The sequence below is a fragment of the Trachypithecus francoisi genome, unplaced genomic scaffold (assembly GCF_009764315.1).
Source record: "Trachypithecus francoisi isolate TF-2019V2 unplaced genomic scaffold, Tfra_2.0 Lachesis_group12, whole genome shotgun sequence".
Taxonomy (NCBI): domain Eukaryota; kingdom Metazoa; phylum Chordata; class Mammalia; order Primates; family Cercopithecidae; genus Trachypithecus; species Trachypithecus francoisi.
In genome coordinates, this window is record NW_022681457.1 from 3,887,033 (window position 1) to 3,914,615 (window position 27,583).

The following is a 27,583-nucleotide window of genomic DNA, read 5'->3' on the forward strand; positions in this document are numbered from 1 at the left end:
GGAGAAGCAGAGAAGCCAGGGCCTCACCACTGTGTGGGAGTTTCCGCCTCTCTGAGCATCGATGTTCCATCCGCCATGCGGGCCCGGCCAGGGTCGCACTCGCTCCACTCGCTCCCCGCATCCTCCCCGCCTCACCTCCTGAAACACGCACAGGCCCCGTGTTCCTCCAAAAAGTTGTTTTTGTCTTTTTTAAATAATGTGAAAATGCCACGCGAAGGTTTGAACCAGAGACCCCTCCAGGGGCCGGGCTGGGGAGGGAAAGGGGAGACGCGAAATGGGGGGTCCAGGTCCCCGAAGCCTGCAGCCCCTGTCTGGAGCCAGGAGTAGGTGAGGAGGGACCTCCGCTGTGTCAAGGGGCTCCAGGCCCAAAAGAGTTCAGTTCAGTTCCGAGAAAGGCGGCTCTCTATGGAGGGGTGGGGGGATTCCTGCCTCATTTGGCACCGAGGGGGTCAGGGGGGTCAGGGGAGCCATCTGGGGGGCTTGGGGGCGGGGGGCCGGGGCCTCCCGTTTGGCACATGGTGGGGGAGGGGGAGGGGGAGGGCCCAGCCTCAGGGGCCTCCCCGGAGGCGGCGTCTGCGGTGGTGGCAGTGGCGCCGTTGTCCACAGAGGATTCCATTCTCAACCCCTCTTCTGAGGGTGCAGGGGGGTCAGGTCTTCGGGGAATCAGTTCTCCACGGGGCCTGAAGATGGACAGAGAAGAGAGAGACCTGAAATTACTAGGGGGACAGCCTCATGCCTTCTAAGTCACTCAGTGGAAAAGCAAAGCCCTCACCCATCATGGCCCAAAAGATCTGCTGTTTCTTCTCTGCCCTCACCTATCCTTCTTCTCCCCTCTGCTCCAGCCACTGGGCCTCCTGCTGTTCCTCCAGTGCTCCCAGCATGCTCTGACCCAAGGTCTTTGCACGTGCTGTTCCCACTGCCTGGAACATTCTTCCCCTGTGACTAAGGCCCCACCTGCAGCATCCCCTCCACTGAGTCCTTCCCCAACCATACTGAGTCAAGCAGTCACCCCTGCACCCTCCAGTCTTTCTCACTCATTTCCCTCTGACTGTTTTGCTTTGTCACTCTGGGATTACCCTGTCCTTGTTTTTGTTGTTGTTGTTTTGTTTTGTTTTGAGACGGAGTCTTGCTCTGTCGCCCAGTGCAGTGGCGCGACAGAGCGCAGTGGCGTGACAGAGCGCAGTGGCCCGATCTCGGCTCACTGTAAACTCCGCCTCCCGGGTTCACACCATTCTCCTGCCTTAGCTTCCCGAGTAGCTGGGACTACAGGTGTCTGCCACCACGCCCAGCTAATTTTTTGTAGTTTTAGTAGAGATGGGGTTTTACCATGTTAGCCAGGATGGTCTCGATCTCCCGACCTCGTGATCCATCCGCCTCAGCCTCCCAAAGTGCTAGGATTACAGGCATGAGCCACTGTGCCCGGCCAACCCTGTCCCTGTTTTTTTTTTTTTTTTGGTTTTTGTTTTGAGACGGAGTCTCGCTCTGTTGCTCAGGCTGGAGTGTGCGATCTTGACTTGCTGCAACCTCTGCCTTCTGGATTCAAGCAATTCTCCTGCCTCAGCTTCCTGAGTAGCTGGGATTACAGGTGCCTGCCACCACACCCACACCCAGCTAATTTTTCTATTTTTCTTTTTCTTTTTTTTTTTTTTTTGAGATGGAGTCTTGCTCTGTCACCCAGGCTGGAGTGCAGTGGCGCGATCTGAGCTCACTGCAAGCTCCGCCTCCCGGGTTCATGCCATTCTCCTGCCTTAGCCTCCTGAGTAGCTGGGACTACAGGCGCCTGCCACCATGCCTAATATTTTGTATTTTTTTTGTAGAGACGGAGTTTCACCGTGTTAGCCAGGATGGTCTCGATCTCCTAACCTCGTGATCCACCCGCCTTGGCCTCCCAACGTGCTGGGACTATAGGCATGAGCCGCCGCACCCGGCCAATTTTTGTGTTTTTCATACAGACAGGGTTTCACCATATTAGCCAGGCTGGTCTTGAACTCCTGACCTCAAATGATCCACCTGCCTCGGTCTCCCAAAGTGCTGGGATCACAGGTGTGAGCCGCCGCGCCCGGCCTGCCCCGTCCTTGTGGAGGAGCTTCCTGTCTGCTTGTTCCTATAGAATGTAACCTCAGTGATGACAGGGGCTGTGGTCACTGCTGTGTCCCCAGCAGCCCATCTGGCACAAAGCACCCCTTTTCCCTGTGGAAAGAGGTCTCCCCAGGAACTCTGACCAAACTTTCCCATGACTCTAGCTCTGACCTCCCTGGACAAGCGGAATGAAAGCCTCATCCATTGCACAGACCAGAAAACTAAGGTCCGGGAGGTGCAGGTTCTCGCTGGGGGCCTCATATCAGGCTCCCTCATGCTCCACCCTGTACTTCTTACCTGGCGGGCCTGGGTCAAATCATTGCCCTCACTCCCAGTCCCTGGGCTTCAGTTTCCCTCTTTCAATGGGAAGCATGACCTTTGTGCTTCATGAAGACTTTGGGGTATGTGGCATCTCTTAGTACCCAGTAAATGTTTGCTAAGTGGACAGAGCCACGCTGAGCAGGGCAGAGGAGAGGACCCGCCTCAGGCCCCCACGCCGTGGTCTTGGGAGCCAGACAGGCGCAGCAGCTCGTAGCTCACGCTGCTGCAGAAGTATTTGTCAACTGAGCGAAGGGATTTGGGGTTTGGCACGATTGTGCCCTCCATCTCCTCTGCTGATGATTAAAGGTGAAGTCATTCTCGCTTGCCGGCCCTGCCAGCTCAGCCCTGACTCACCACTTGGCAGTGTCCCCATACCCTGGAATGCACCCCCACCCTGTCCTCACAGAGGCCCTGCGATGACGGCTTCAGGGAGGAAGTGACATTCAGAGTGAAGCCTGAGGATGCAGCCAAGTGAAGGAAGAGTCAGCCCCCAGCTCTGTCCCGCCCGCCCTTGACTCTCTGCCCTGTCCAACCTCTCCATTCCCATGGCCCTGGCTTACTGTGCTTTCTCCAGCCTCTCCCCAGCCTCCCAGCTCCCACTCTTGCCCTTCTGTCCCCAAGAGGCCCCAGAGCAGTCTTCCTACACCCAACATTGACTTCCCTCCCCTGCTTATAGTCCTCCATGGCTCCCTAGCACCCCCAGGACAAAGTCCTAGTCCTCAGTGCACCCCCTGCCCTCACTCCTCAGCCCTCCATGCGCTCTAAGTAACCCTCAGCCACATCAGTCTCCTTCTGTTCCTTGAGCAGGCCAAGCTCTCTCTTGCCTCAGGCCCTGTGTGCAAGCTGTCCCCTCTGCCAGCATGCAGTCCCCTTCTCCTTCACCTAATTAATGACAACCAATCCTTCCAGTCCCCAGTTAAATGACACTTTTTTTTTTGAAATGGAGTTTCGCTTTTGTTGCCCAGGCTGGAGTGCAATGGCGCAATCTCAGCTCACCACAACCTCCGCCTCCCGGGTTCAAGCGATTCTCCTGCCTCGCCCTCCTGAGTAGCTGGGATTACAGGCATGTGCCACCACGCCCAACTAATTTCACATTTTTAGTAGAGACAGGGTTTCTCCATGTTGGTCAGGCTGGTCTTGAACTCCTGACCTCAGGTGATCCACCTGCCTCGGCCTCCCAAAGTGCTGGGATTACAGGCGTAAGCCACCACGCCAGGCCTTAAATGACACTTCTAAGGGGAAAATAAAACCCTTTCCTCTTGTTATCTGCTTTCCCTGCAAGCCTGAGTTTGTAGTTACTCATTTGTCATAGCAGCGTGTGGTCAGCATCTGCAGGGAGGACCAGGCAGGCTCACCCGTCTTGCTCCACACACAATCCCCTGTGCCCAGCACAGCGCCTGCATGCAGAGGATGATCAGAAAACATCGACTTAATTTTAAGTGCAGTAATAGCTAATAATAATAATAGCTAACAGGGCCGAGCACGGTGGCTCATGCCTGTAATCCCAACTGAGAGGCTGAGGCGGGCAGATCACCTGAGGTCAGGAGTTCAAGACCAGCCTGTCCAACATGGTGAAACCCCGTCTCTACTAAAAATATAAAAATTAGCCGAGTGTGGTGGTGGGTGCCTGTAATTCCAGCTACTCAGGAGGCTGAGGCAGAAGAATTGCTTGAACCCGGGAGATGGAGGTTGCAGTGAGCTGAGATCACGCCATTGCACTTCAGCCTGGGCAACAAGCACAAAACTCCATTTCAAAAATACTAACTAACTAAATAATAATAATTGCTAATGGTTAGAGACCGCTGCTGCATGAACAGGCTCCGTGCTGCATACATGCATACACGGGAGGATTAAGCCATTTAATTCCCTCAGCAATCTTATGAATTAGATCCTGTTATCATTCCCACTCTATATATGAAGGAACTGAAGCACAGAGAGGGAAAGCGACTTGCCCCAGGTCACACATGTAAGAAATGGCAGGGACAATATCTGGACTCAGGCAAGATTGGGGAAGTAGGAGTGAAACCCTCCAGTGGCGCCTTCTACCTTAGCTTTGACACCGGGGAGCACCACCTGTTCAACCGGGATGGTACAAGCCCTGTGTCCTGGGGTGTTCCCTGGCTCGGCAGCAGGGGGCAGCAGAGAGCCCAGTCCCGTTCCAGTCCTGCGCTGTGACCTGCCAGTGTGCCCTCCTCTCCCTGAGGGTGGCCTTAGCATCGCTAACAGCTGGAAACTAGGGGCGACATGACCCCTCTCCCAAGGTGGCCACGAGGATTAACGATATGGTGCATATGAAACCTGACCAATGTTCACTACTAGAGAGGGCACAGACTCAGAGGCCGAGCAACTGCCTCTTTGAATCCCAGCTCCTCACTTCTTTCCGTGCCTCGGTGTTCTCGTTTGTAAAATTGGGACGAGATTGGCCAGGCCCGGTGGCTTACGCCTGTAATCCCAGCACTTTAGGAGGCCGAGGTGGGCGGATCATTTAAGTCAGGAGTTAGAGACCAGCCTGGCCAACATGGTGAAACTGTGTCTGTAGTAAAAATACAAAAAAAGTAGCTGGGCGTGGTGGTGCATGCCTGTGAACCCAGCTACTTGGGAGGCTGAGACACCAGAATCGTTTGAACCTAGGAGGCGGAGGTTGCATTGAGCTTAGATTGCACCACTGCCCTCCAGCCTGGGCAACAGAGCCAGACTCTGTCTCAAAAAAAAAGAAAAAAATGAGGACGAGACTAGAATCCACCCCATGGGATCGCAATGAACATTAAATGGGTTAAACTGTGGTGAGGCACTGCAGGGTCCACGTGAGAGCAGCAGTGCCGCTGTGACTGCTCTCTAACCCCCAGCTGTGTCCTCCCTGCTCTGGTTCACACCAACCGGCTTTGAGCACTCTGGGTTTCTCTCTCCTTGTCTGCCCCTGAGCACCGTGTTCCCCAGAGGTGGGATCAGGATCCGGCAAGTGCCAGGCTGGAGTCTGAGCCCAGAGATGGGACAAAGATGGGCAAGAGTTGGGGGTGGGGGGAATCCCCACAGAAGGCGAAACTGAGGCTCGGGGGTGGGGGACAGCCGGCCTGCCTGCCTACGACCGTCTGATGGACATCGCCTGGTCTGAGCTGGTTCCAGAGCTGGGTGGGGTGTCTGTTCACTGAGAGGGGAGAGAGAAGAGACTGGGAAGAGAGAGGCAGGGACATTGAAAGATGGTCACAAGAAGGCAGTGGAACATAGGGGGACAGAGATGGGCAGAGGAGGGGCAGGGCCGAGGATATGGTACCTGCGGGCCGGGCGTCGGGGGCCCGGGCGGGTGGCCCCGGGGTCTCCAGCGCAGGCGAGACGGAGAAGCGGGAGAAGCACAGCGGGGGGCCTGGAGGGGGGAGGAGGGGGAAATCCTCCGCCCACTCGAAACTGCCTCCTGCGGCAGAAGACCGCAGTCAGGCCGCAGGCACCTGCGGCGCTCCCGCCCTCCGGTCCCGCCCCTTCCACCCCATAGGCCCCGCCCCGTCCGCCCCATGGCTCCCGCCCCCTCCTGCCCCATTGGGCCCGCGCTCACCAAAGCCGCTGTCGTTGCTGGGAAACCCATCTCCGGGGGTGGCGGGGTGGGGAGGCGTCGGGGGCGCTGGAGGCGTTGACGGGTCCGTGTCCCCCTCGGGGGGGCCCTGGACGCTCAGCTCGTTGGTTGGCGTCTCCTGTGAAGGCAGATTAGCGGGAAGCCAGAGGGGACAAACCGTCACGTCCCATTTACCGCATCCCCCAAAAGCAACAAAGCCGGCTATTTTTCTGGGGCTCTAGGAATCCCAATTTATAATCACACGCTCTGGAGAGGTGGATGGAGCCCCTAATCTGGCTTCGAAGCCTCGGGCCAGCCTTAACCTCAACTTGGCCCGAGGCTCCTTACCTGACAGCTGAGCCCCGCGCACAGCTAAGTAGCCAGGCGTAGGGATTCTCTCCTGGCTCATTAACGCGCGGCCTCCAACGGATCCCCTAACTCAAAGCGATCTCCATAAACCCCACCCCGTTCCCGTCAGTCCCACCTACCTCTGAGATCTAGACCTGCTCCAGTGGCCCTCCCAACCCCTGTCCCATCCTAAGCGCATCCCATGCTGGACGCAGTGACCCTGCCCCCGAACCCTCCCTCAGATGTAGACCTGCTCCCGCCCTCCAAGTTCCACCCCTCTGAATATATTTCAGTGGCCCAGGCCCCAGTTCTTGGCCTTATTTCCATTTCTCTCACAATCTCAGCCCGGTATGCCCGCCCCAGGTTCATCTAGACAAGGCCTCAGTTCCTCAGCACCACTCGCCCTCCCTTTTTCTCTTCAACACCATCCGTGTTTTTCTTTTTGTTATAAACAGAGTCTCACTGTCGCCCAGGCTGGAGAGCAGTGTTGTGATCATGGCTCAATGCAGCCTCAACCTCCCGGGCTCAAGTGATCCTCCCACCTCAGCCTCCCGAGTAGCTGGGACTACAATGCGCACCACCACACCAAGATAATTTTTTTCTTTTTAAGAGATGAGGTCTCGCCATGTTGGCTAGGCTGCTCTCGAACTTCTGGCTTCAAGTGATCCCCCCGCCTCGGCCTCCCAAAGTGCTGGGATTACAGGTGTGAGCCACTCGCGACTGGCCTAACTCTGAACACAATCCTCCACCCATCTCTCTAAAGACCCGTCCGTCCCAGTCGTTAGGTTCTCTCACCCCTGACCCCACCCCAAAATACTTGAAGACTGCCTGCTGCATCTCTGAAGCCCACCTGCAGCCTAGCCATGGCCCTTCCCTAGTGGGTAAGATCTGCTCCATCCCGAACCAGCCCTACAGACACTAGAACTCTAGTCAACAAACAATGCCCAAACTCTCACTAGGCCCCGACCACACCATCCAGGCCACTTCTCAACACTTCCTGTTCTCAATACTTCCTCCCTAGTCTCTCCAGGATCCCATACTTGACTACCCAGTACCCACTCTTTCCTTCCAGACTCACCCTCACTCTCCAGGCCTCTCCTCGCCCTCTACACCCCGCCCCCATCACAAGCCCTGCCCTCACCCTAGGTCCCTCCCCAGCTCTAGGCTCGGCCCGTCCTCCCGGCCGTGCCCCACTGTCAGGCCCTGCCCTCACACTCAAAGCCTCCTCCCATCTTCCTAGTCCCGCCCCATTTCCCTGACCAGTCTCTTCCCAGACCCCGCCTTCACCCCTAGGCCCTGCCCGCGCCTTGCTCGATCCGCCCCGCCTTAGGCTCCGCCCCCATCCCAGCCGTGGACTTTCTCCAGGCCTCCTCTTGCCGCACCATAGGCTTGGCCTCCCTCAGGCCCCGATCCAGACTCTGTCCCGATCCTAGGCGCAGTCTCCTTCCAGGCCTCGCCCCCGTTCTAGGCTTAGCCTGCCTCCAAACCCTGCCCTAGACCCCGCCCCACTCTAAGCTCAGCCTTCGTCTAGGCCCCGCCCCAGGCCCTGCTCCTCTAGGCACGACCTCCCTCCAGGCCCCGCCCTGGGCTCCGCCCCACCCTAGCTCGGCCCCACCCCACTCTAGATTCGGTCTCCCCTTAGGTCCCGCCCCACTTCAGCTTGCCCTCCCTCCAGGCCCCGCCTCAGGCCCCGCCCCACTCCAGCTCGGTCGCCCTTCAGGCCCCGCCCCACTCTAAACCGTTCCCCCCTCCAGGCCCCGCCCCACCCTAGCTCGGCCTCCCTTCAGGCCCCGCCCCACTCCAGCTCTGCCTCCCGCAAGGCCCCGCCCAACTCTAAGCTCGGCCTCTCTCCAGGCCCCGCCCCGCTCCAGGCTCCAGCTCCCTCCAGGCCGCGCCCCCGCAACCGCGCCCTCTCGGGTTCCACACCTGGTCGAAGAGGTAGACGGTCACGTCCCCGTGGAAGGAGACCATCTTGCGCTTCCTCTCCAGCTCGCTGTCCTCTGGCTCGTCGGCCCCGCGCGGAGACTTGAGCAGCCCCCGCAGCGGGCGGGCCGCGTCCGCGTCGGCGCTGCTCACCACGACGGGCACCGGGGCTGCTCGCGCCCTCCCGGGGCCCCGCGGCCCCGCCGCCGCGCCCGACGCCGCCGCCTCCTCGTCCTCCTCCTCGTCCTCGTCCTCGTCCTCCCCGTCCTCCTCCGCCGGCCCCGGCGCCCCCGCCCCGCCGGCCTCCCCGCCAGCCGCCCCGGCGTCCGCGCCCTCCCACGGGGGCCGCCGCGGGCCCGGCCCCGGGAACGGCGTGAGCGTGAGCGGCGGCAGCGCCAGGGAGAGCCGGGAGAGCCTGGCTGCGAGGGGAGAGACCTGGTGAGCCCCTGTCCCGGGGAAACTGAGGCAGGCCCTCCCACCTAGCTGTGTGGCCTCAGGTAAGCCCTCCGCACAATCTGGGCCTCAGCACCCACTTCGTGAACGGAAGAGCTGCACCGAGGCCTTTCTCCAGGCAGTGTGGGAAGGGTCCTCTCCAGTGCTCAACCTCCCCAGAGCTCCCCAGTGCCAACGGCTTTAAGCCCCAACTTCCCATAGCCCACCAGGCCCGCATGCCCTGGCCCTCTGATCTCTCTGGCCTCTGTCCCCACCTCCTTTGGCCTGACGTCCATCTAGCCACATGGGCCACCCCACCATTCCTCCCACCGAGTAGTTGGGACTAAGCGCGCGCCACCATGCCCGGCTAATTTTTTGTATTTTTGGTAGAGACGGGGTTTCACCATGCTGGCCAGGCTGGTCTGGAACTGCAGACCTCGTGATCTCCCATCTCGGCCTTCCAAAGTGCTGGGATTACAGGCGTGAGCCACCGCGCCCGGCCTGGACTGCCTTTTCTAAGGCAAGTCCTGCACATCCTCCAGCTCTGGGCTTTCAAAGCCTTCAGAGATCTCCTAGGGCTCCTGGGAGGTTAGGAGCACCCACTCTGCACCCCATCCACCGCGCACCTCTCCTTCTGAGCAGTTTTCTCAGCGTGTAATTATACTTCTGTGGTAGTGTGTTTGCCTCGCTAAAGAACAGAGACTGAGTCTGGCTCATTCATAGCCTCATTTCCAGGCCCCAAGCACATAGAAGTACTCAGTCAGTATTTGTAGGATTAATGAGTGAATGCTCCCGCTGTGTGAAAATGACCAAGGTACTTCTCTCTGGCGCCTGATTGCCAAAGTTGGGGTGTCTAACCATCTCCAGGCCCCTTCCCTGCTCTAAGACTTTTCAATTTTAGTCTGCTAGGAAGGAAGGACTTGAGGTCCCTGGAGGAGGAAACCTGGCTTGGAATCCCAAGTTTATCTTCGCTTGCTATGTGTGCTTGGGCAAACAGATCCACCTCTCTGTCTCTCTCTCTTTTCTATATTTTTTTTGGTGGGGAGGGGGATGGAGTCTCGCTTTGTCACCCAGGCTGGAGTGTAGTGGCGTGATCTTGGCTCACAGCAACCTCTGCCTCCAGGTTCAAGCAGATCTCCTGCCTCAGCCTCCTGAGTAGCTGGGACTACAGGCACGTGCCACTACAGCCGGCTAATTTTTGTATTTTTTAGTAGAGACGGGGGTTTCATCATCTTGGCCAGGCTGGTCTTGAACTCCTGACCTCATGATCTGCCCTCCTGGGCCTCCCAAAGTGCTGGGATTACAGGCATGAGCCACCACACCCAGCTAGATCCACCTCTCTCAGCCTCAGTTTCCTCACTGGCAAATGAACAGGGGTCACTTATCCCTCCATTACTGCATAAGTGAACTGCCTTTTGTGGGCTGATGGCAGGGGCAAGAGGAAGATTTAGGTGGGGCAGGGAGAAAGATGAATGCAGATGGTCCCTCTCTGGTCCTCATTCTCTCTACTCAAGTTTCACTACCTTTTGCTATTCTTTTTTGTTTTTGTTATTTTTGAGACGGAGTCTCACTCTGTCGCCCAGGCTGGAGTGCAGTGGCACAATCTCGGCTCACTGCAAGCTCCGCCTCCCGGGTTTACGCCATTCTCCTGCCTCAGCCTCCGAGTAGCTGGGACTACAGGCGCCCGCCACCTCGACCGGCTAGTTTTTTGTAGTTTTTAGTAGAGACGGGGTTTCACCGTGTTAGCCAGGATGGTCTCGATCTCCTGACCTCGTGATCCGCCCGTCTCGGCCTCCCAAAGTGCTGGGATTACAGGCTTGCGCCACCGCGCCCGGCCCCTTTTGCTATTCTCTAAACATGGTGAGCCAGTGCCCATCTCAGTGCCCTCTATCTAGAACACTCTCCCCACGACGTCCACCTGCCTCACTCCCTCCTTTCCTTCACATCTGCTCAAAAGTCACAGTTTTGTTGACCAGACATCTCAGAGTGATGGGGTTATAGGGGATGATGCATAGAGGGAGTTTTTTTTTTTTTTTTTTTTTAACGAAGTCTCCCTCTTGTCTCCCAGGCTGGAGTGCAGTGGTGCGATCTCGGCTCACTGCAACCTCCACCTCCTGAGTTCAAGCGATTCTCCTGCCTCAGCCTCCCGAGTAGCTGGGATTACAGGCACCTGCCACCATGCCCAGCTAATTTTTGTATTTTTAGTAGAGACAGGGTTTCACCATATTGACCAGGCTGATCTCGAACTCCTGACCTCAGGTGATCCTCCCACCTCGGCCTCCCAAAGTGCTGGGATTACGGGGAGAGCTACCGCACCCAGTCTAGAGGGGGTTTTTCTGGAGCTATGAGTACCCAGATAATGGTCAGGGTGACAACCTTTAAAAATTAGGAAATTTGGCAGGGCGCGGTGGCTCAAGCCTGTAATCCCAGCACTTTGGGAGGCCGAGATGGGCGGATCACGAGGTCAGGAGATCGAGACCATCCTGGCTAACACGGTGAAACCCCATCTCTACTAAAAACTACAAAAAACTAGCCGGGTGAGGTGGCGGGCGCCTGTAGTCCCAGCTACTCGGGAGGCTGAGGCAGGAGAATGGCATAAACCCGGGAGGCAGAGCTTGCAGTGAGCTGAGATCCAGCCACTGTACTCCCGCCTGGGCGACAGAGCGAGACTCCGTCTCAAAAAAAAAAAAAAAAAAAAAAAATTAGGAAATTTGGAAAGGGGAAGTTTGGGGTCTTGAAGGATGAGTAGTTCACTTGGAAAAAAGCAGGCTATTCTCTGCCTCTTTTCACCCCCCAATTCTCTTTTTTTTTTTTTTTGAGACGGAGTCTCGCTGTGTCGCCCAGGCTGGAGTGCAGTGGCCAGATCTCAGCTCACTGCAAACTCCGCCTCCCGGGTTTACGCCATTCTCCTGCCTCAGCCTCCCGAGTAGCTGGGACTACAGGCGCCCGCCACCTCGCCCGGCTAGTTTTTTGTATTTTTTAGTAGAGACGGGGTTTCACCGCGTTCGCCAGGATGGTCTTGATCTCCTGACCTCGTGATCCGCCCATCTTGGCCTCCCAAAGTGCTGGGATTACAGGCTTGAGCCACCGCGCCCGGCCTCACCCCCCAATTGTAATCCAACCCAGATCCTCTGAGGCATTTTAGCTGCTCATCTCCCAACATTTTCTTGCTGCCTGGGCTGTTTCCTGATACAGTTGGTCACAAACTCCCTACAACAATCTCAAAGCAGTGACAGTGTTCAAACACCACAGGCTTTGAGGAAGAAACGTCCTCTGTCCAGCTCACTTCCTGACCCTTGCCCACTGAGCCACAGGCTCCTCTATGGAGATGATAACTGTTTCCTCAAGTGTGGCTGTGAGGTTGCCAAAATAAAACAGGACCCAGCCACTTATAACTTTCATACCCATATTTAAGGAAATTGCGCCTCCCAGAGATTCTGCTGGAACTGTATTTCCTATGTCCACATCTAAACAAGGGCTATTTATTTTTACCCTTCATTTATCTTAAATAGTTTCCTCTGTGGCAAAACACTTCCTGCATTCCTACCAAAACTTTTCAGGAAAAGGCATATCTCTGCCTTCCAGCTCACTAGTCCCATGGTGGTGGAGTTGGGTCAGGGCAGGGTCTGAAGCTCCCTGGGTCCCAGCCTTGGGCAGCTCAGGGCCTGGCACACAGGGGGCCTGGCACACTGGATAGATGCCTTAGCTTATTGGAAAGTTGTTTTAGTTGTTTTTTTGTTGTTGTTGTTTTGTTTTGGAGACAGAGTCTTGCTGTCACCCAGGCTGGAGTGCAGTGATGTGATCTCGGCTCACTGCAACCTCTGACTCCCAGGATCAAGCTATTCTTGTGCCTCAGCCTCCCGAGTAGCTGGGACTACAGGTGCGTGCCACCACGCTGGCTAATTTTTTTTTTTTTTTTTGAGACAGAGTCTTGCTCTATGGCCCAGGCTGGAGTGCAGTGGCGCAATCTTGGCTCAGTGCAAACTCTACCTCCCGAGTTCAAGCGATTCTCCTGCCTCAGCCTCCTGAGTAGCTGGGATTACAGGCGCCTACCACAAAGCCTGGCTAATTTTTGTATTTTTAATAGAGACGAGGTTTTGCCATGTTGTCCAGGCTGGTCCTGAACTCCTGACCTCAGGTGATCCACCCACCTTGGCCTCCCAAAATGCTGGGATTACAGGCGTGAGCCACTGAGCCCAGCCAGCTTATTAAGTTTAAATCAGCACATGCTGGCAGCCTGGGGCCCTTGAGCCATCCACAGACAGGCTTCCTTTGAATTGGCTACAACCATAAAAACAAAACTAAACAAAAACCAGAGCTCTAGTTCAAAAGGGAAAAGTAGCAGATTCACCAACAGCAGGTACACATTGCTGAGAAGTGGCTGCCCCGTCTACACAGGGCGTTTCTTCTGAAGCCCCACTCTGCCTCCCCAGCACGCTTCATCCATTTCCCTATGTTGTCTGGCCCCTGCGGGCATGAGTTTGAGACCCCTGGTCTAAGTGAACGGCAATAATAAAAGCAGCTCTGATTAAGTGCTTTGGACGTCCTAATTCATTTAACCTTCCCAGCAACCCTATGAGGTAGGTTCTAACCCTGCCATGAGTTTTTGGCAGATGGGTAAACTGAGGCACCATGCAGCAAGGACATTTGCCCAAGGCCAAAGAGCTAGAACAAGGACCGAGCCAGGATGTGAGCCCAGGTAGTGCGGGCTTCAGGGCCTGCATTCATCCCTGCCAGCCCGACCCGACATCGTTACCCACACTCACCCTCCGCAGCCTCGGAAACAGCCGGACCTCAGCCCTGACTGTGCCTCGCAGCCTCCTCACCTTTGATCTGCTCGCTGTTCCCCTGAGGGGGTCCCAAGTCCAAGAATAGTCGTGGCATCTCGGGGCCCTTCCTCTCGGGCTTGGGGGGGTCCCCGTCTCCGCTGGGTGCCGTGTCTCCGCCGGCCCTGCTGTCTGGGGCCCCGGGCTCTCCCTCGGGGGCCACCTCCGGCCTGGCTCTCGGGGGCGCTGGCTCCAGCCTCCTCGGCTGTGCCTCCGGTGGCGGTGGCAGCGGTGGCGGCGGTGGCTGCGGCCTCGTGTAATCTACCCATCCGGCCTTTGCGTCCACGCCGCTTCCGGGGCCGCCGCCGGGGGCCGTCCCCGTGCCCACTGGGGCTCGGCCCCCACTCCCGAGGTCCAGCCTCCCAGCCCCTGGGGCTCTCGGCGCCCCCCCAGTCTCGGGGACTCTCCTCTCGGTCCCGGGTTCCAGCGTCCCGTTCTTGGGGGCTGGGCCAAGGGGGCCAGGGGCTGTCTCCCCGCCGTTCCGGGAGGAGGCCACTGCGCTGGGTGCAGGGGCTCTCTCCAGAGAGGTCTCTGGGGCTGGCTCCCCGATCGTGGGGGCTGGACCCCAACTCTCGGGTGTCTTCTCCCAGGGCCCTGGGGCTCTCCAAGGCCCAGTCTCTGGTAGCCTCTCCGTGTTCCTGGGGAATCTCAGGACCCCATTCTCTGACACCTTGTCCTCGCTCTTTGGGGGTGTCAGGCCCCCATTCACCAGCACCTTCTCCCCGGCCTCTGGGGACCTCAGCTCCCCATTCTCCAGCGCTTTCTCCTCCCTCCTTGGGGGTGTCAGCTCCCCATTCTCCAGCACTTTCTCTTCTCTCTCGGGGGACTCCAGGGCCCCATTCTCCGCCGCCTTCTGCTCGATGCCTGCCTTCTCCTCGATGCCCGGGGCTGTCTGGTCCCCGTTCTCCAGCACTGTCACCCCGTTCACTGGGAGGCTCAGGCTTGGGGCTTGTTTCCCGTTGCCCAGGGCTGTCGGGTCCCTGTTCAGGCCCGGGACTTTCTCTCTGTTCCCGGGGCCTCTCCCCGCCTTCCTGGGTCCTGTCTCCCGGGCTGTCGCCCCCTTCTCCCCCAGGAGGTTCCTTGTCACATCCTCCCGCAGGGACATCAGCAGCTGCTCCGTGCTCACTTGAACCACGAAGGTCGGCTTCTCCCGGGGCCCCGGGAGTGGGAGCGGACCCGGATCTGGAGGTGGCCGGGGCGCTCCTGGGTCGGGTGGCTCGGGGGGAGCCCGCGGCCGAGGGACCCCTTCCTCCTCGGCCGGCCCCCCACCTGGGAAGGCTCCCTCGGGGGAAAAAGGGGTCTCGGTCTCGTAGCCGCTGTCCCCCGGCTTGGGGCCCGGCGACGAGAGGCCTGAACCAGGACTGGCCACGGCCGAAGGGGGGTCGGGGGACGCGGCCGGGTCCGCGGGGGCCCGAGGAGGTGGCGGCGGGGGGGGGGGAGCGGGAGGTGGCCCCCGCCCGGGGTACTGGGGCGCCGCCGCCCCCATAAGGGGGTCCAGAAACTCGGGGGGGGCCGAGGCGGGGGGGCCATGGGCAAGTCGGCCAGGGAACCCCGCTCTGCCCGCAGCGAGGAGTCGTCCTCGGGGGGGTGGGGGCAGCCAAGAGCAGGGTGGCCCCCCCAGCCTGCTACGGCGTCCCCCCGCTCCAGTGGCAGGCAGGAGCAGGCCCCCTCGCGGCTGCACAGAGGACAGGGTAGGGGACCCCTGCGGCTCGGGCCACCTCCAAGGCTGCTGCTGTCTTCCCCTGGGGAGCTGCCCTCCTCCTCCTCCTCTTCTTCTTCCACCCACGGGGCGGTCCCCCGCTCCCCCAGGACCTCGGCAGGGTCTCCCGCCAGGGTCTCCCCGGCGCCCCGGCCCTCGGGGTCCCAGCCGCTCAGCAGGAAGCTGCCTGACGCTGAGGACTGGGCTGGGAAGGGCCGGGGTGCAGGGAAGAGGGGGGAGGCCCAGGTCTCGGACACCAGCTGGGGGACCTCGGAGGGGGCCTGGGGGGCCTGAGGGGCGGGCACTCCTGGGTCCAGGGGGTCCCAGTCGTTGGGGAAGAGGGGCTCAGGAGGGGAGCCGTGCTCCTCCAGGCGGATGTAGTACTCGCTGCTCACGGAGGGGCTGCGGGCGCTGATGACAGGCAGCACACTGGGCGTGGACAGCGCCTCGTAGAAAGGGTTGGAGGGGTTAGCGTGGGGGGCTGGGGGGGCCGACGCCGGCTGCCAGGCAGGTGCCCCCCCACCCCGGCCGGCCCCACGCCGGGCCTTCTCCCACAGGCACTCGAGGTTGAGGCCGCGGCTGCTCTCGGTGACCGTGAGCACATCGTCGGGGTCGGCTCCAGGGAAGCCATCCAGTAGGGGGAATGGCGAGGAGAGGGTCCCCGGGCGGGGTGCACTGTGTGCAGGGGGCCAGGGCCAGGGGAAGGGACCATCTCGGGGTGGAGGTGGCGGCGGTGGGGGCCGGGGGGGCCGCTCGGAGAGCAAGTAGGTGAGCTGCAATTGGAGATCAGAGGCTGAAGGGCGCTGGGCAGGTGGCCGCCAGCAGGACTGAAGGATGTCATACCTGGGGAGAGGTGGGGCAGAGTGAGCAGGGCAGAGACCCAGGGAGGGGAAAGAGACCCAGGGAGGGGACAGACAATCAGAGATAGGGGGATAGAGATGCAGAGGGGAACAGAGACCCAGAGAGAGGAGGACAGAGACCCAGAGAGAGAGGGACAGAGACCCAGAGAGAGAGGGACAGAGATCCAGAGAGAGAGGGACAGAGGGCCAGGCTTGGTGGCTCACACCTGTAATCCCAGCACTTTGGGAGGCTGAGGCAGGTGGATCACCTGAGGTCAGAAGTTCAAGACCAGGCTGGCTAACATGGTGAAAACCCGTTTCTACTAAAAATACAATTAGCCCGGTGTGGTGGTACCTGCCTGTAATCCCAGCTACCTGGGAGACTGAGGCAAGAGAACCGCTTGAACCCGAGAGGTGGAGGTTGCAGTGAGCCAAGATCGTGCCATTGCACTCCAGCCTGGGCAACAAAAGCAAAACTGTCAAAAAAAAAAAAAAAAAAAGGAGAGGGACAGAGACCCAGAGTGAGGAGGACAGAGACCCAAGAAGTAGGGCAGAGATCCAGGGAGAAGAGGACAGAGATTCAGAGGAGGTAACTGGGCTGGGGAGCTAGGTACTGAGACCCAGAGAAGCAGGGGTGGGGGTAAGATGCCCATAGAGAGAGGGTGACAGGGGCCTGGAGGCAGAGGGGACACAGCAGCAGATGGGAACAGCTGGTGAGGGCGGTGGTGTCCCCGTTTGGGCTGTGAGCTCTGGAATCAGACAGGTAAGAAACGGGTCTCTTAGGATGAAGTGGGTTCAAATCACAGCTCAGCCATTCCCTGTCTGTGTCCCCCTGCAAGTAGCAGATGCTGGCAGAAATGGTGGGGACAGCTCCTCTTCACTCTTGAGGGGTATGGAGGGCAAACGGGATGTGGGTGATGTGGAAATGAGACGGGGAGCTGGGACCATCCTGGGTGGGGTGCGGCAGGCCAGGAGCCCCGAGTGGGCTAGCCCTCACCAGTAGTCCGCATAGGGCAGCTTGAGCCTGGGCCGGGCCAGCTTCACGTGCTGCTGGCGGACCACGAAGGCGAGGACCTCCTCGTCTGACAGGTGGCGGTAGGGTTGGGCCCCAAACTCAAACAGCTCCCACAGGGTCACCCCCAGGGACCTGCAGAGAGCAGAGAGAGGTCAGAGCCCAGCCCTGACCCGCCCGGGACTCAGTTTCCCCATCCGTAGAACCGGTGGCATCTAGTAACCCTTCCATCTTCCTGGCCTGCCTCGGCCCCCGCGGCCCGTGGTCCTCACCAGATGTTGCTCTCGCGGCTCTGGTCCACCACCATGAAGGTCCCGTGGAGCTCCCCGAGGAGCTCGGGCGCCGCCCAGCGCAGCGGGATCCACAGGCGCTCTGGGGTCAGGTAGTAATCCTCCTGGGGGAACCAGGGCGGTGTCAGACCAGTCAGGGCACCCCACAGCCCCCACCCCGACGGAAGGAAGCCCTACCTTGTAGTTGCTGTGGGCCAGCCCGTAGTCTCCGATGCGCACGGTCAGGTCAGAGGTCAGCAGGCAGTTGCGCAGGGCCAGGTCGCTGCGGGAAGAATGAGAGGAGGTGAGCGCAGGGGCAGCCTTCAGCCACGCCCTGACCCCGCCCCTTCACACTGACTCCACCCCTTCCATTTGATCTGTCTCTCCCCTCTGACTGCTTTCATTCTCCCCTGCTGTCTTGTCTTCTCCCCATCCTGGTTCTTCCAAGTCTCCTCTACTTTTCCTCTGCACTGGCTTCTCCTCTTCTTCATCTGACCCTTCTGGCTTCTCCTACTAATCTGTTGACTCCTCCCCCTCCTCTCCCGGCCCCTCTCCTCGTCACGTGACCCTGCCTCCCCCACTCACCGAGCTCCTTCAGTTCCTCTCCTGATCCCCCTCCTCCCCTGACCCCTCCCCCATCCCTGGTTCCTCCTCCTCCTCTCTTGGCCCCTCCCCTCATCACCTGACCCTGCCTCCCCCTCACTTGGTTCCTCCCATTCCCCTCCTGGCCCTTCCTCCTCCAGACCCTCCTCGGTTCGTCCCTATTTTGTGTCAGCCAGTCATGGGTACGCCCCTCCTTTAGCCCCTCCCCTGCAGCCTCCCCTCCTTCTCCCTTTCCCTTAGTAGCTCCTCCCGCGGTTCCCCGGCCCGCCCACCTGTGCACGTAGTTGTGGGAATGCAGGTGCGCCAGCCCGCGGGCGATCTCCAGGCCCATCCTCTGCAGCGTCCGCAGGTCTCGAGGGGGTAGCTCAGGGGACAGGCCCTCGGGGGGCCGCTGGGCTCGGAGGTAACGCTTCAGGTCCCCCTGGGAGGGAGGCAAAGAAGGTCAGCAGCACCAGTCGCTCAGGCCTCCAGCCAGTCTGCCCGGAGGATGGAATGGCCTCTGCTGTCACTGGGTAGCCCCTCTGAACCTCAGTTTCGCCTGCTGTTTGCAGCAGGTAATAACACAGCCTATCTTGCCTGCTTGTTCAGGGCAGCCCCCGGGACAGTCAGCACTCATGAAATGTGAGCTCATGCCACACATCATCTACGATGATGATGATGATGACGACGAAGCCCAGGGGCACCAGGCTTGGCTCCGGCCCCGTCCAGCTCTCCCCTCTGCCCTTCCCCAACCCCCCAAGACCCTCACCAGTTGACAGAACTCCATAATCAGCAGAAACGGCAGCGTCTCCACACACAGACCCAGGCACTGGAGGACATTGGGGTGCTGCAGGCTCCTGTGGAGTGAGGAGGCGGCTGGGTTGGGAAGGCAGCCCCTTCCTCTTCATCCAGCCCCAACCTCCCAGCAGAGCCAAACTGCTGCCTCCACCCTTTTTTGTTGTTGTTGTTTTGAGATGGTGTCTCGCTCTGTTGCCCAGGCTGGTATCCTGCCTCGGCCTCCTGAGCAGCCAGGATTACAGGCATGCGCCACCACGCCGGGCTCATTTTTGTATTTTTAGTAAAGACGGGGTTTCACCATGTTGGCCAGGCTGGTCTCGAACTCCTGACCTCAAGCGATCCACCCTCAGCCTCCCAAAGTGCTGGGATTACAGGTATGAGCTACTGAGCCCGGCCCACTCTACCTTTTTGATCTGTTTCCTCATCTCAGAGTCTCTCTCCTTGGCCTCACCCCAGTCCTTCCCCAGGTCCCCATCTCTGGATGGCCCTCACTGACCTGCTCCTGGGGCCAGATCCCCAGGGACCCCTTTACCTCTTCTTCCTCCTCACACCTCACCTCCACCTTCATTCCTGGCCTCGACTCTTCTCAGTCTTCTCCTCCTCATCCCCACAGCCTCCTCCTGGCCTCCCTGGCTCTAGTCTCTACTCTTCCCTTTGCCCCGACCTGCTTTTCACCGCACACAACCCTCTGTCGCTCCCCAGCACCCCAGGATAGAGCACCAGCTTTTTGATTCCTCCTGCCCCTCAGGCTGGCCCAGGAGTCAGCTTTATCCTATGTGGGTTTTCCCAAACCTGCAGGCCCTTGCTTAGGCCTGGGTCTTTGTACCTACAGTTTTCTCTCTCTCTCTTTTCTTTTCTTTTTTTTCTTTCTTATCTTTCTTTCTTCTTTCTTTCTTTTCTGAGACAGAGTTTTGTTCTTGTCACTCAGGCTGGAGTGCAATGGAGTGATCTCAGTTCACTGCAACCTCCACCTCCCGGGTTCAAGCGATTCTCCTGCCTCAGCCTCCTGAGTAGCTGGGATTATAGGTGCACGCCACCAAGCCCGGCTAATTTTTGTATTTTTAGTAGATACGGGGTTTCACCGTGTTGGCCAGGCTGGTCTTGAACTCCTGACCTCAAGTGATCTGCCCACCTCATCCTCCCAAAGTGCTGGGATTACAGGCATGAGCCACCTATGGTTCTCTCTCTGCAGAACGCCCTCCTCTGATCAGAGTTCTCTTGGCACCCCCCGGCCTCTGCCTCAACATCATCTCCCCTGGAAGCTTCGCTGCCCCCCAGTGCCAAGCTGGATACCCCCCTTACCCTCACGCTGTGGGAAAGAGTCAGACTCGGGGGGTTTGAACCCTGACTCCCACTTTCCTAGGTGTGTCATCTAGGCAAGTCACTTCACTGCTCACTGCCTTGGTTTCCCTCATCTGTAAAAAGGGGACAGAGACAGCAACTTCCTCCAAGGAATTTCATGAGATCTGAGAAAAGCTGGTATGTGCTGAGATCCTAGCAATTACTGCTGTTTTAGTAGCAACATATTATTTGATTTTATTTTCACCCTGCATTTTTTTTTTTTTTTTTTGAGACAGACTCTTGCTGTTTCACCCAGTCTGGAGTACAGCGGTGCAATCTCGGCTCACTGCAACCTCTACCTCCCAGGTTCAAGTGATTCTCCTGCCTCAGCCTCCCGAGTAGTTGGGATTATAGGTGCACGCCACCACACTCAGCTAATTTTTGTATTTTTAGTAGATACGGGGTTTCACCATGTTGGCCAGGCTGGTCTTGAACTCCTGACCTCAAGTGATCTGCCTACCTCGGCCTCCCAAAGTGCTGGGATTACAGGCGTGAGCCACCGTGTCCAGCCTTCACCCTGCATTCTAACTGTATTTCCAGGGATACTCACTCTCCACGAGCTTCTTTCTGTCCTACATTCTTTGCACCTGCTGTTCCCTCTGTCTGGATTGCACTTCCCATGGTGCTTTGCATGGCCAACTCCTCCATATCAACCCCGCCTCCCTGATGGTCCTGTCCAAAGTGGGCCCTGTCTCTGTCACATATTGCCTCAATTCCTCATGGTACTTGTCATTCTCTGACAGTTTCTCTCGCTCTCTCTTTTTTTTTTTTTTTTTTTTTTGAGACAGAGTCTTGCTCTGTCGCCTAGACTGGAGTACAGTGGCACAATCTTGGCTCACTGCAGCCTCCGTCTCCTGGGCTCAAGCAGTTCTCCTGCCTCATCCTCCTGAGTAGCTGGGATTACAGTCATGTGCCACCACACCTGGCTAATTTTTGTGTTTTTATTAGAGATGGGATTTCATCATGTTGACCAGGCTGGCCTTGAACTCCTGACCTCAGGCAATCTGCCTGCCTCGGCCTCCCAAAGTGCTGGGATTACAGGTGTGACCCACTGCACCGGCTGACAGTTTTTCTTTTTAAAATGGATTTATGGCTTGGCACGGTGGCTCTCACTTGAAATCTTGGCACTCTGGGAGGCCGAGGCAGGAGGATGGCTTGAACCTAGAAATTTGAGACCAGCTGGGGCAACATAGTGAAAATCCATCTCTACAATTAAAAAAAAAAGAGAGATCGGGTGCAGTGGCTCACACCTGTAATCCCTGCACTTTGGGGGACCGAGGCGTGTGGATCACTTGAGGTCGGGAGTTCGAGACCAGCCTCACCAACATGGAGAAACCCCGTCTCTACTAGAAACACAAAGTTAGCCAGGTGTGGTGCTGCATGCCTGTAATCCCAGCTACTTGGGAGGCTGAGGCAAGAGAATTGCTTGCACCCAGGAGGCGGAGGTTGCAGTGAGCTGAGGTCGTGCTATTGCACTCCAGCCTTGGCAACAAGAGTGAAATTCTGTCTCAAAAACAAAACAAAACAAAACAAAGATACCTGTAATCTCAACATTTTGGGAGGCCAAGGTGGGTGGATCATCTGAGGTAGGAGTTCGAGACCAGCCTGGCCAACATGGTGAAACCCCGTCTCTACTAAAAATACAAAAACTTAGCCAGATGTGGTGGTGCATGCCTGTAATCCCAGCTACTCGGGAGGCTGAGGCAGGAGAATCGCTTGAACCCGGGAGGCAGAGGTTGCAGTGAGCTGAGATTGCACCACTGAATTCCAGCCTGGGCAACAAAGCAAGACTTCATCTGGAAGAGAAAAAAAAAAAAAAAAAAAAAACAAATAAATAAATAAATAAAAATAAAAGTTAGCCAGGCCTGGTGGCTATGCAGGAGGCTGAGGCAGGAGGATCACTTGAGCCCAGGAGCTCAAGGCTAAAGTGAGCCTTGAGGGGGAAAAAAAAGTCTCTTTATTTATCTGTTGTGTGCCTTTTCCACTAGGGGGTGAGCTTTCCTAGGATGAGAATTTGATGTGTCTTCCTGCCTGTGTCCCAGGTGCCTGGGTTAGTAGATGCTGAATAAACACATGCAGAGAGAAGAACTGGCTTGGAAGTCTGCAAGAGGAAGAGAACATTTCAGGCTTGCAGCCCAGGGTCTGGCCAGGAGTAGGTGCACAGTAACTTACTAGTTATTTTCCTACTGGGTGCCTGGCTGGAGGCAGAGCCACTTGTGTGCTGTGGGCCCGCTGCCCGGTACCCAGCCGTCTACTGCCTGTGGGTAACCACGGCTCTGCTGTTTATGCTGTGTGTCCTTCTCAGGAGAACAGGGTCTCTTGCTCCTGCTTGGCGGAAGAATTGTGCAACAGTGTTGTTGTTATTGTTGTTGTTTTCTCACTCTGTCTCCCAGGCTAGAATGTGGTGGTGGGATCTCAGCTCACTGCAACCTCCGCCTCCTGGGTTCAAATGATTCTCCTGCCTCAGCCTCCGGAGTCACTGGGATTACAGGTGCCCGCCCACCACACCTGGCTAATGTTTGCATTTTTAGTAGAGACAGAGTTTCACCATGTTGGCCAGGCTGGTCTCGAACTCCTGACCTCATGATCTGCCTGCCTCAGCCTCCCAAAGTGCTGGGATTACAGGTGTGAGCCACTGTGCCTGGCCAATTTTTTTGTATTTTTGTAGAGATGGGGTTTCACCCAGCCTGGTCTCCAACTCCTGAGCTCAGGCAATCTGCCCACCTCAGCCTCCCAAAATGCTAGGATTACAGGCGTGAGCCACCGTGCCCAGCCCGACAAAGTGTTCACAAGGCTCCTGCCATGTGTGAGGCTTAAATAGTGGCTGGAGTTCCCAGCACTTGGGGCAGCTGTTGTAGGAGGAAGCCAGGATTCACTGTACACCCACAAATCTGGCCAAGGCCGGCGGCTCTACTGTCAAATCCTCCCAGCAACCTGCTAGGCAGGATGATGATCCCCATTTGATCCAGGTGGAAACAGAGGCTCAGAGAGGTGAAGTGACTTGCCTAGGGTCACACAGCTGGTAATGATGGGAACGTTGGGATTTCATCTCGGGTCTGTGGCTCGCTCAGCACAGACAGCACTTGTCTTGTCTCACAGACAGTGAGAGTCAACAGCACTTGTGCTGGGGTAACGAGACGGACCCTGCGCTGCTGCTAGTAGAGACCTGCGCTGTCCAACAGAGCTTTGCGAAGGTGGGAATGTTCTGGACCAGCCCTGCCTACCAGGGGAACCACTGGCTACAGGTGGCTATCGAGCACTTGAGATATGATGAGGGTAGCTGAGGAAATGTGTTTTTAATTTGATTGCATTTTAATTAGCTTACATTTTATTTATTTATTTATATAATAGAGACGGGGCCTTGCTCTGTCGCCCAGGTGGGAGTGCAGTGGTACAGCCATAGCTCACTGCATCTTCCAATTTCTGGCCTCAAGTGATCCTCCCACCTTGGCCTCCCAAATTGCTGGGACTACAGGCGTATACCACCTTGCCCATCTTAGCTTAAATGTAATAGGCATATGTGGCCAGTGGTTGCTGGCACAGGTTTAGGGAGAGACAGGCAATAAGCAAGTAAGCAGATGGTATAGTGACAACCTGGGGTACGGGTTATGAAGAAAACACACACCATGACGGGGTGGAGCATCCCAGGCCCCTCTTTGGAAGGAGGGGAGGAGTAAGGGAAGGTGTCTCTGAGCTGAGGCCTGAGGAAGGGAAGGGGCCCCATCCACACCTGGGGGTGAGCAAGGAGTGACATTCTAGAGAAAGGATATAGCAAGGAGCAATGCGCTGGGGCAGGGAAGAGGCTTCCGTGGGGAGGGGCAGTGAGGAGGCCAGGGTGGCTGGGGTGAGGGGGACAATGGAAGGAAGGGGACTGTGTCAGACTCTGCAGGGCCTGTGGGCTGTCAGGAGGAGCAGATGTGTCCTGTAGGCAGTTGGGAGCCATGGAAGGTTTTGGAGGAAGGAAGTGCCGAAACCCAATGTGTTTCTCAGGGTAAAGCCCACCTTTACAACTGTTCTGATAAGGGGTATCTGCAAACACACCCTTTCCAAAACAGGGAACTCACTACCTCACAAGGAATTTATCTGGCAAGTGTGTACCTAGACACCATCCTAGAAGCACTGAGAGTGGAGTAGAGACCAAGCAGGGCAGGGATGGAGCTCCACAGTGACCTGCTCAGGAACCTAGTCTGTGGCCTGGGGAAGGGAAGTACCAGCCGGTACCCAACATTGAACATGGAAATCTCACATCCTCTCAGCTGCCCACTTCATGAGGACACTAGGGCTTCTTGGACTGACTTTCCAGATGAAGATCCAGAGGTTCAGAGGGGAGAGGAACAGGCCTCTAGCTCAGCTTCTGTGCTCCCGCCTCCTCCACCATCCTGCCTCTCATTTCCCACCCTTAGCTCAGTCCAGAGGAAGAACCTGAGGTTCAGGGAGGGAAGTTCTCCTGCCAGAGCTGCATAGCCAGGAAGAGGTAGATTCCAGGTTCCACCCCATACAGTGCTCCTTCCACTCCTGAATGTCACCTCAACAAGGCACACACCCACTGAAAAACCCCCAGTACCTGTACGGCTGTGCTTCCGAGATGAACTTGCGTTGCTCCAGGGGCCCTGCGCTGGCTCGGAGCTCCTTCACCACCACCTGGGCAGGGGTGTAGTCGGAGAAAATCTCTCCCAGGATCACCTGGTCAAGGGGAACCCAGGAGTCAGCCAGTGCCATTTCCCCAGCCCCATCCCTGGGACCAGCTTCACTCCACCACACAGCTCCCAACCCCCGGCTCCTTCCCAGCTTCTCGCTCCACATCCCACCACCCTTGAACCACACCAGACATGGGGTGAGACACTCACGGGCCCAGAATCCGATGGACGCAGGGACGGATGGAAGGATGGACAGACGGACGGACGCGTGGAGAGCCGGGTGGCGCGGCAGAGTGGTCAATGGAGTGAGGAGGGAGGCGCTGACTGACAGATGTCGGGGATGGGGCGGGTGGGAGCCGGTGAGAGGTGGACGGAGGGGGAATGGGAGGCTGAGGGGGCACGGGGAGGAGGCGAGGGATAGATGAGAAGTGGTGAGAGCAGGGGTGTGGACACAGAACAGGAGGACAGCTCGGGATCCATGGAGCCCTGCCTCCCCTCCCCAGCCCACTCACCTTCCCAAACCAGCCACTCCCAATCTCTTGCAGGTAGCTGAGGTGCTGGCGGCTAAGGCCCAGAGGGGTGGTCATGTCTGGGGAGGGCAAAAGGGGAAAGCCCCTGAGCCTCTCCCCACTCCCGAGTGCCACCAACACACCCCAAGTCAGTGGGGACTGGGGTCAGAGCAGACATCACTCTCTTTTCATTGGCTGCCACCCACATTCCATGTCAGAATCTCAGCTTCCTCATTGGCTGCTCACAAGACTCCAGCATCCAATCAGTCCTTCCCTTTGGCATCCCAAGCTCCTATGATGTGATTTCAGCCTCCCATTGGTTGCCTCTGAGACTGTGCTCTATGCTAATCTCACCACTGCTTGCCCCACAAGAATCCCCAAATCTGGTTTTGGATTAAGCAATGGCTTCCACCAAGATGATCTTTGTCTGCCTTCCCATAGGCTGCTTCCAAGATTCCGGGGCTCCCACCTATGCCTTTCCCGTTGGCTGCCCCTGGTCTCAACCGCCCCAGCCCCTAAAGGAAGACACTCAACATCTTCTGGCCTCTCCCGGGACACCATGGGATTCCGGTCATGGCGTGGGGCAGTACCTGAGTGTGAAGGCTGCGGGGCAGGCATTGGCAAGGAGACCTCAGCCAGTGGGAGAATGTAGACATCAGGCAGCGACTGTGAGGAGGAGGTCTCCTCCGCAGGGGGAGTGTACTCCCCGGAGCAGTCCTCCCCTTCAGGGTTCTCAAACTCCTGGGGCCGAGAGAGGCGAGGAGGAGTGGGAGAACGCAGGGCTGAGAGACACGCCATCGTCTTTCTCTTACGTTTGTCTCCCCTTCATTTTTGTAACTGTCTCCCAGTCCCAGCCCAATTTCCATCCCCCCGTTTCTCCATCCCAAGGCTCCAGATCTCGCCATAGCTTCAAACTAGAAGGTGCTCTCGGATTTACTGCCCCCCTCTCCCCACCAACCACCTGTGTTGGGGGTAAAGGCCTTGCTGGAGTCTTCCTCCCCAGGTTGAATCCCCTCATGCACCTCACCTTGAAGCCGACATCGCCCCGTTTGCAGCACAGACAGGTGAGGAGGAGGAAGATGAAGGCCAGCAGGCCAGAGCAGGAAATGAGGACCACAGCGTAGGGAGGAGCCAGAGGAGCCCGGCCCAGGGCGAATCCATCTGCAGGCACAGGGCTGGGCTGGGGTCCCAGCTTCAAGTCCCTGGATACTGGAATCATGCCCCCTCCCGTCCCGGCACCTCTTGGACTACAACTCCCATGATGCTCTGCGACCAGGGTCCCTTGGCAGAGGTGCAGAGTGGCCCAAGGCATTATGGGAGTTGTAGTTTGGGGCCTTCCCAAGTGGTTGGATTGGGGGTGGGGTCTCTTCTCTGGTCCCAAACTGGGACCCCCCCACCTCACCCCACCCCATCCCCTCACCCCAGGCTTGGATGAATTCCAGTGAGGGCTGAAGGAAAGAGGAGTAATAGTGAAGCCTGGAGCTTGCAGAATTTAAAATACGCTCCCATGGACAGCCTCATTACCCCTCATTGGGGAGGAGGACGAGCTCTCAGCTGCAGGCTGGGACAGGATTCTTGCCCCATGCTGAAACCCCCCAGTTTGTGGGGTTGAGATCTGTCTCTTTTAGGGACGCTTGGCGCACACCGATGTCCTCTATCCCCAGCCCAAGACCCAAAGAAGGGAACTCCGCAAGCCCTGGGTCTCTCCAGAAGCCAAAGACAGCCTCCCGTGTTGTGTCCCCCTTAGAAATAGTATTCCTGTCCTCTGCCCCCAATTCTACCAGAGGCCCTATCCTTCCCCGGCTTCCTGCACACACCAGCACAAACACATGCGTGCACGCATACACACATGTTGCCGAAACGGAGCCCCCTCCCCACCCAGCCCCCAGCCTCCCTCCCACAGGCCCTGCTGACAGAGGCACCGTCCCCGTCGCTCCGGGCCCGGCTGGGCTGCGGGAAGACGCGCACCAGGTGACGGGGCAGGACCTGCAGACAGACCCTTGGGAAGACAGCGAGTCCGCCGCGCGGGTGGGGGCCGCCGGACAGACGGATGGCCCGACAGACTCACCGGGGTGGGCCGGGGACGCCAGGCAGCCGGAGGCGGAGACGGCCGCAAGGAGGATGAGGGCGCCGGGGGCAGGCATCTTGTCGAGGATGGCAGGGAGGTGGAGGTGGTGGCGGCTGGGGAGGAGGGGGGGGCGGGCCCTCAGCCCCCAGCCATGGGGACCCGCGCGACCCTGGCCTCCTCCCGGCCCAGGAGAGGGGCAGGAGACGCAGGACAGGGGGAGGGAGGGGCTGCTTGCTGGCTCAGGTACCCCCCTCCCCCTCTTTGAAGGGACAGACGGATGAAGGGATGGAGAGGCGGACAGAGGAGAGGAGCTGGGGAGCCGGGGTTGCTGGGGTAGGGGGGAGAGGGTAGGATGG

General features: G+C 58.0%; 1 protein-coding gene across 1 annotated transcript; it reads right to left on the reverse strand.

Annotated features, from left to right (window-relative positions):
• Window positions 1-161: 161 nt before the first annotated feature.
• Window positions 162-27,583, reverse strand: LMTK3 (lemur tyrosine kinase 3). The gene is given in 16 exon segments (XM_033223884.1): window positions 162-680; window positions 5,672-5,809; window positions 5,948-6,083; window positions 8,219-8,634; window positions 13,474-15,000; window positions 15,003-16,015; window positions 17,009-17,158; window positions 17,296-17,417; window positions 17,491-17,575; window positions 18,168-18,316; window positions 18,644-18,731; window positions 24,578-24,696; window positions 25,163-25,239; window positions 25,750-25,900; window positions 26,187-26,320; window positions 27,228-27,583. Coding segments are annotated over 16 exon segments (4,398 nt in total). The 5' UTR covers window positions 27,304-27,583; the 3' UTR covers window positions 162-663.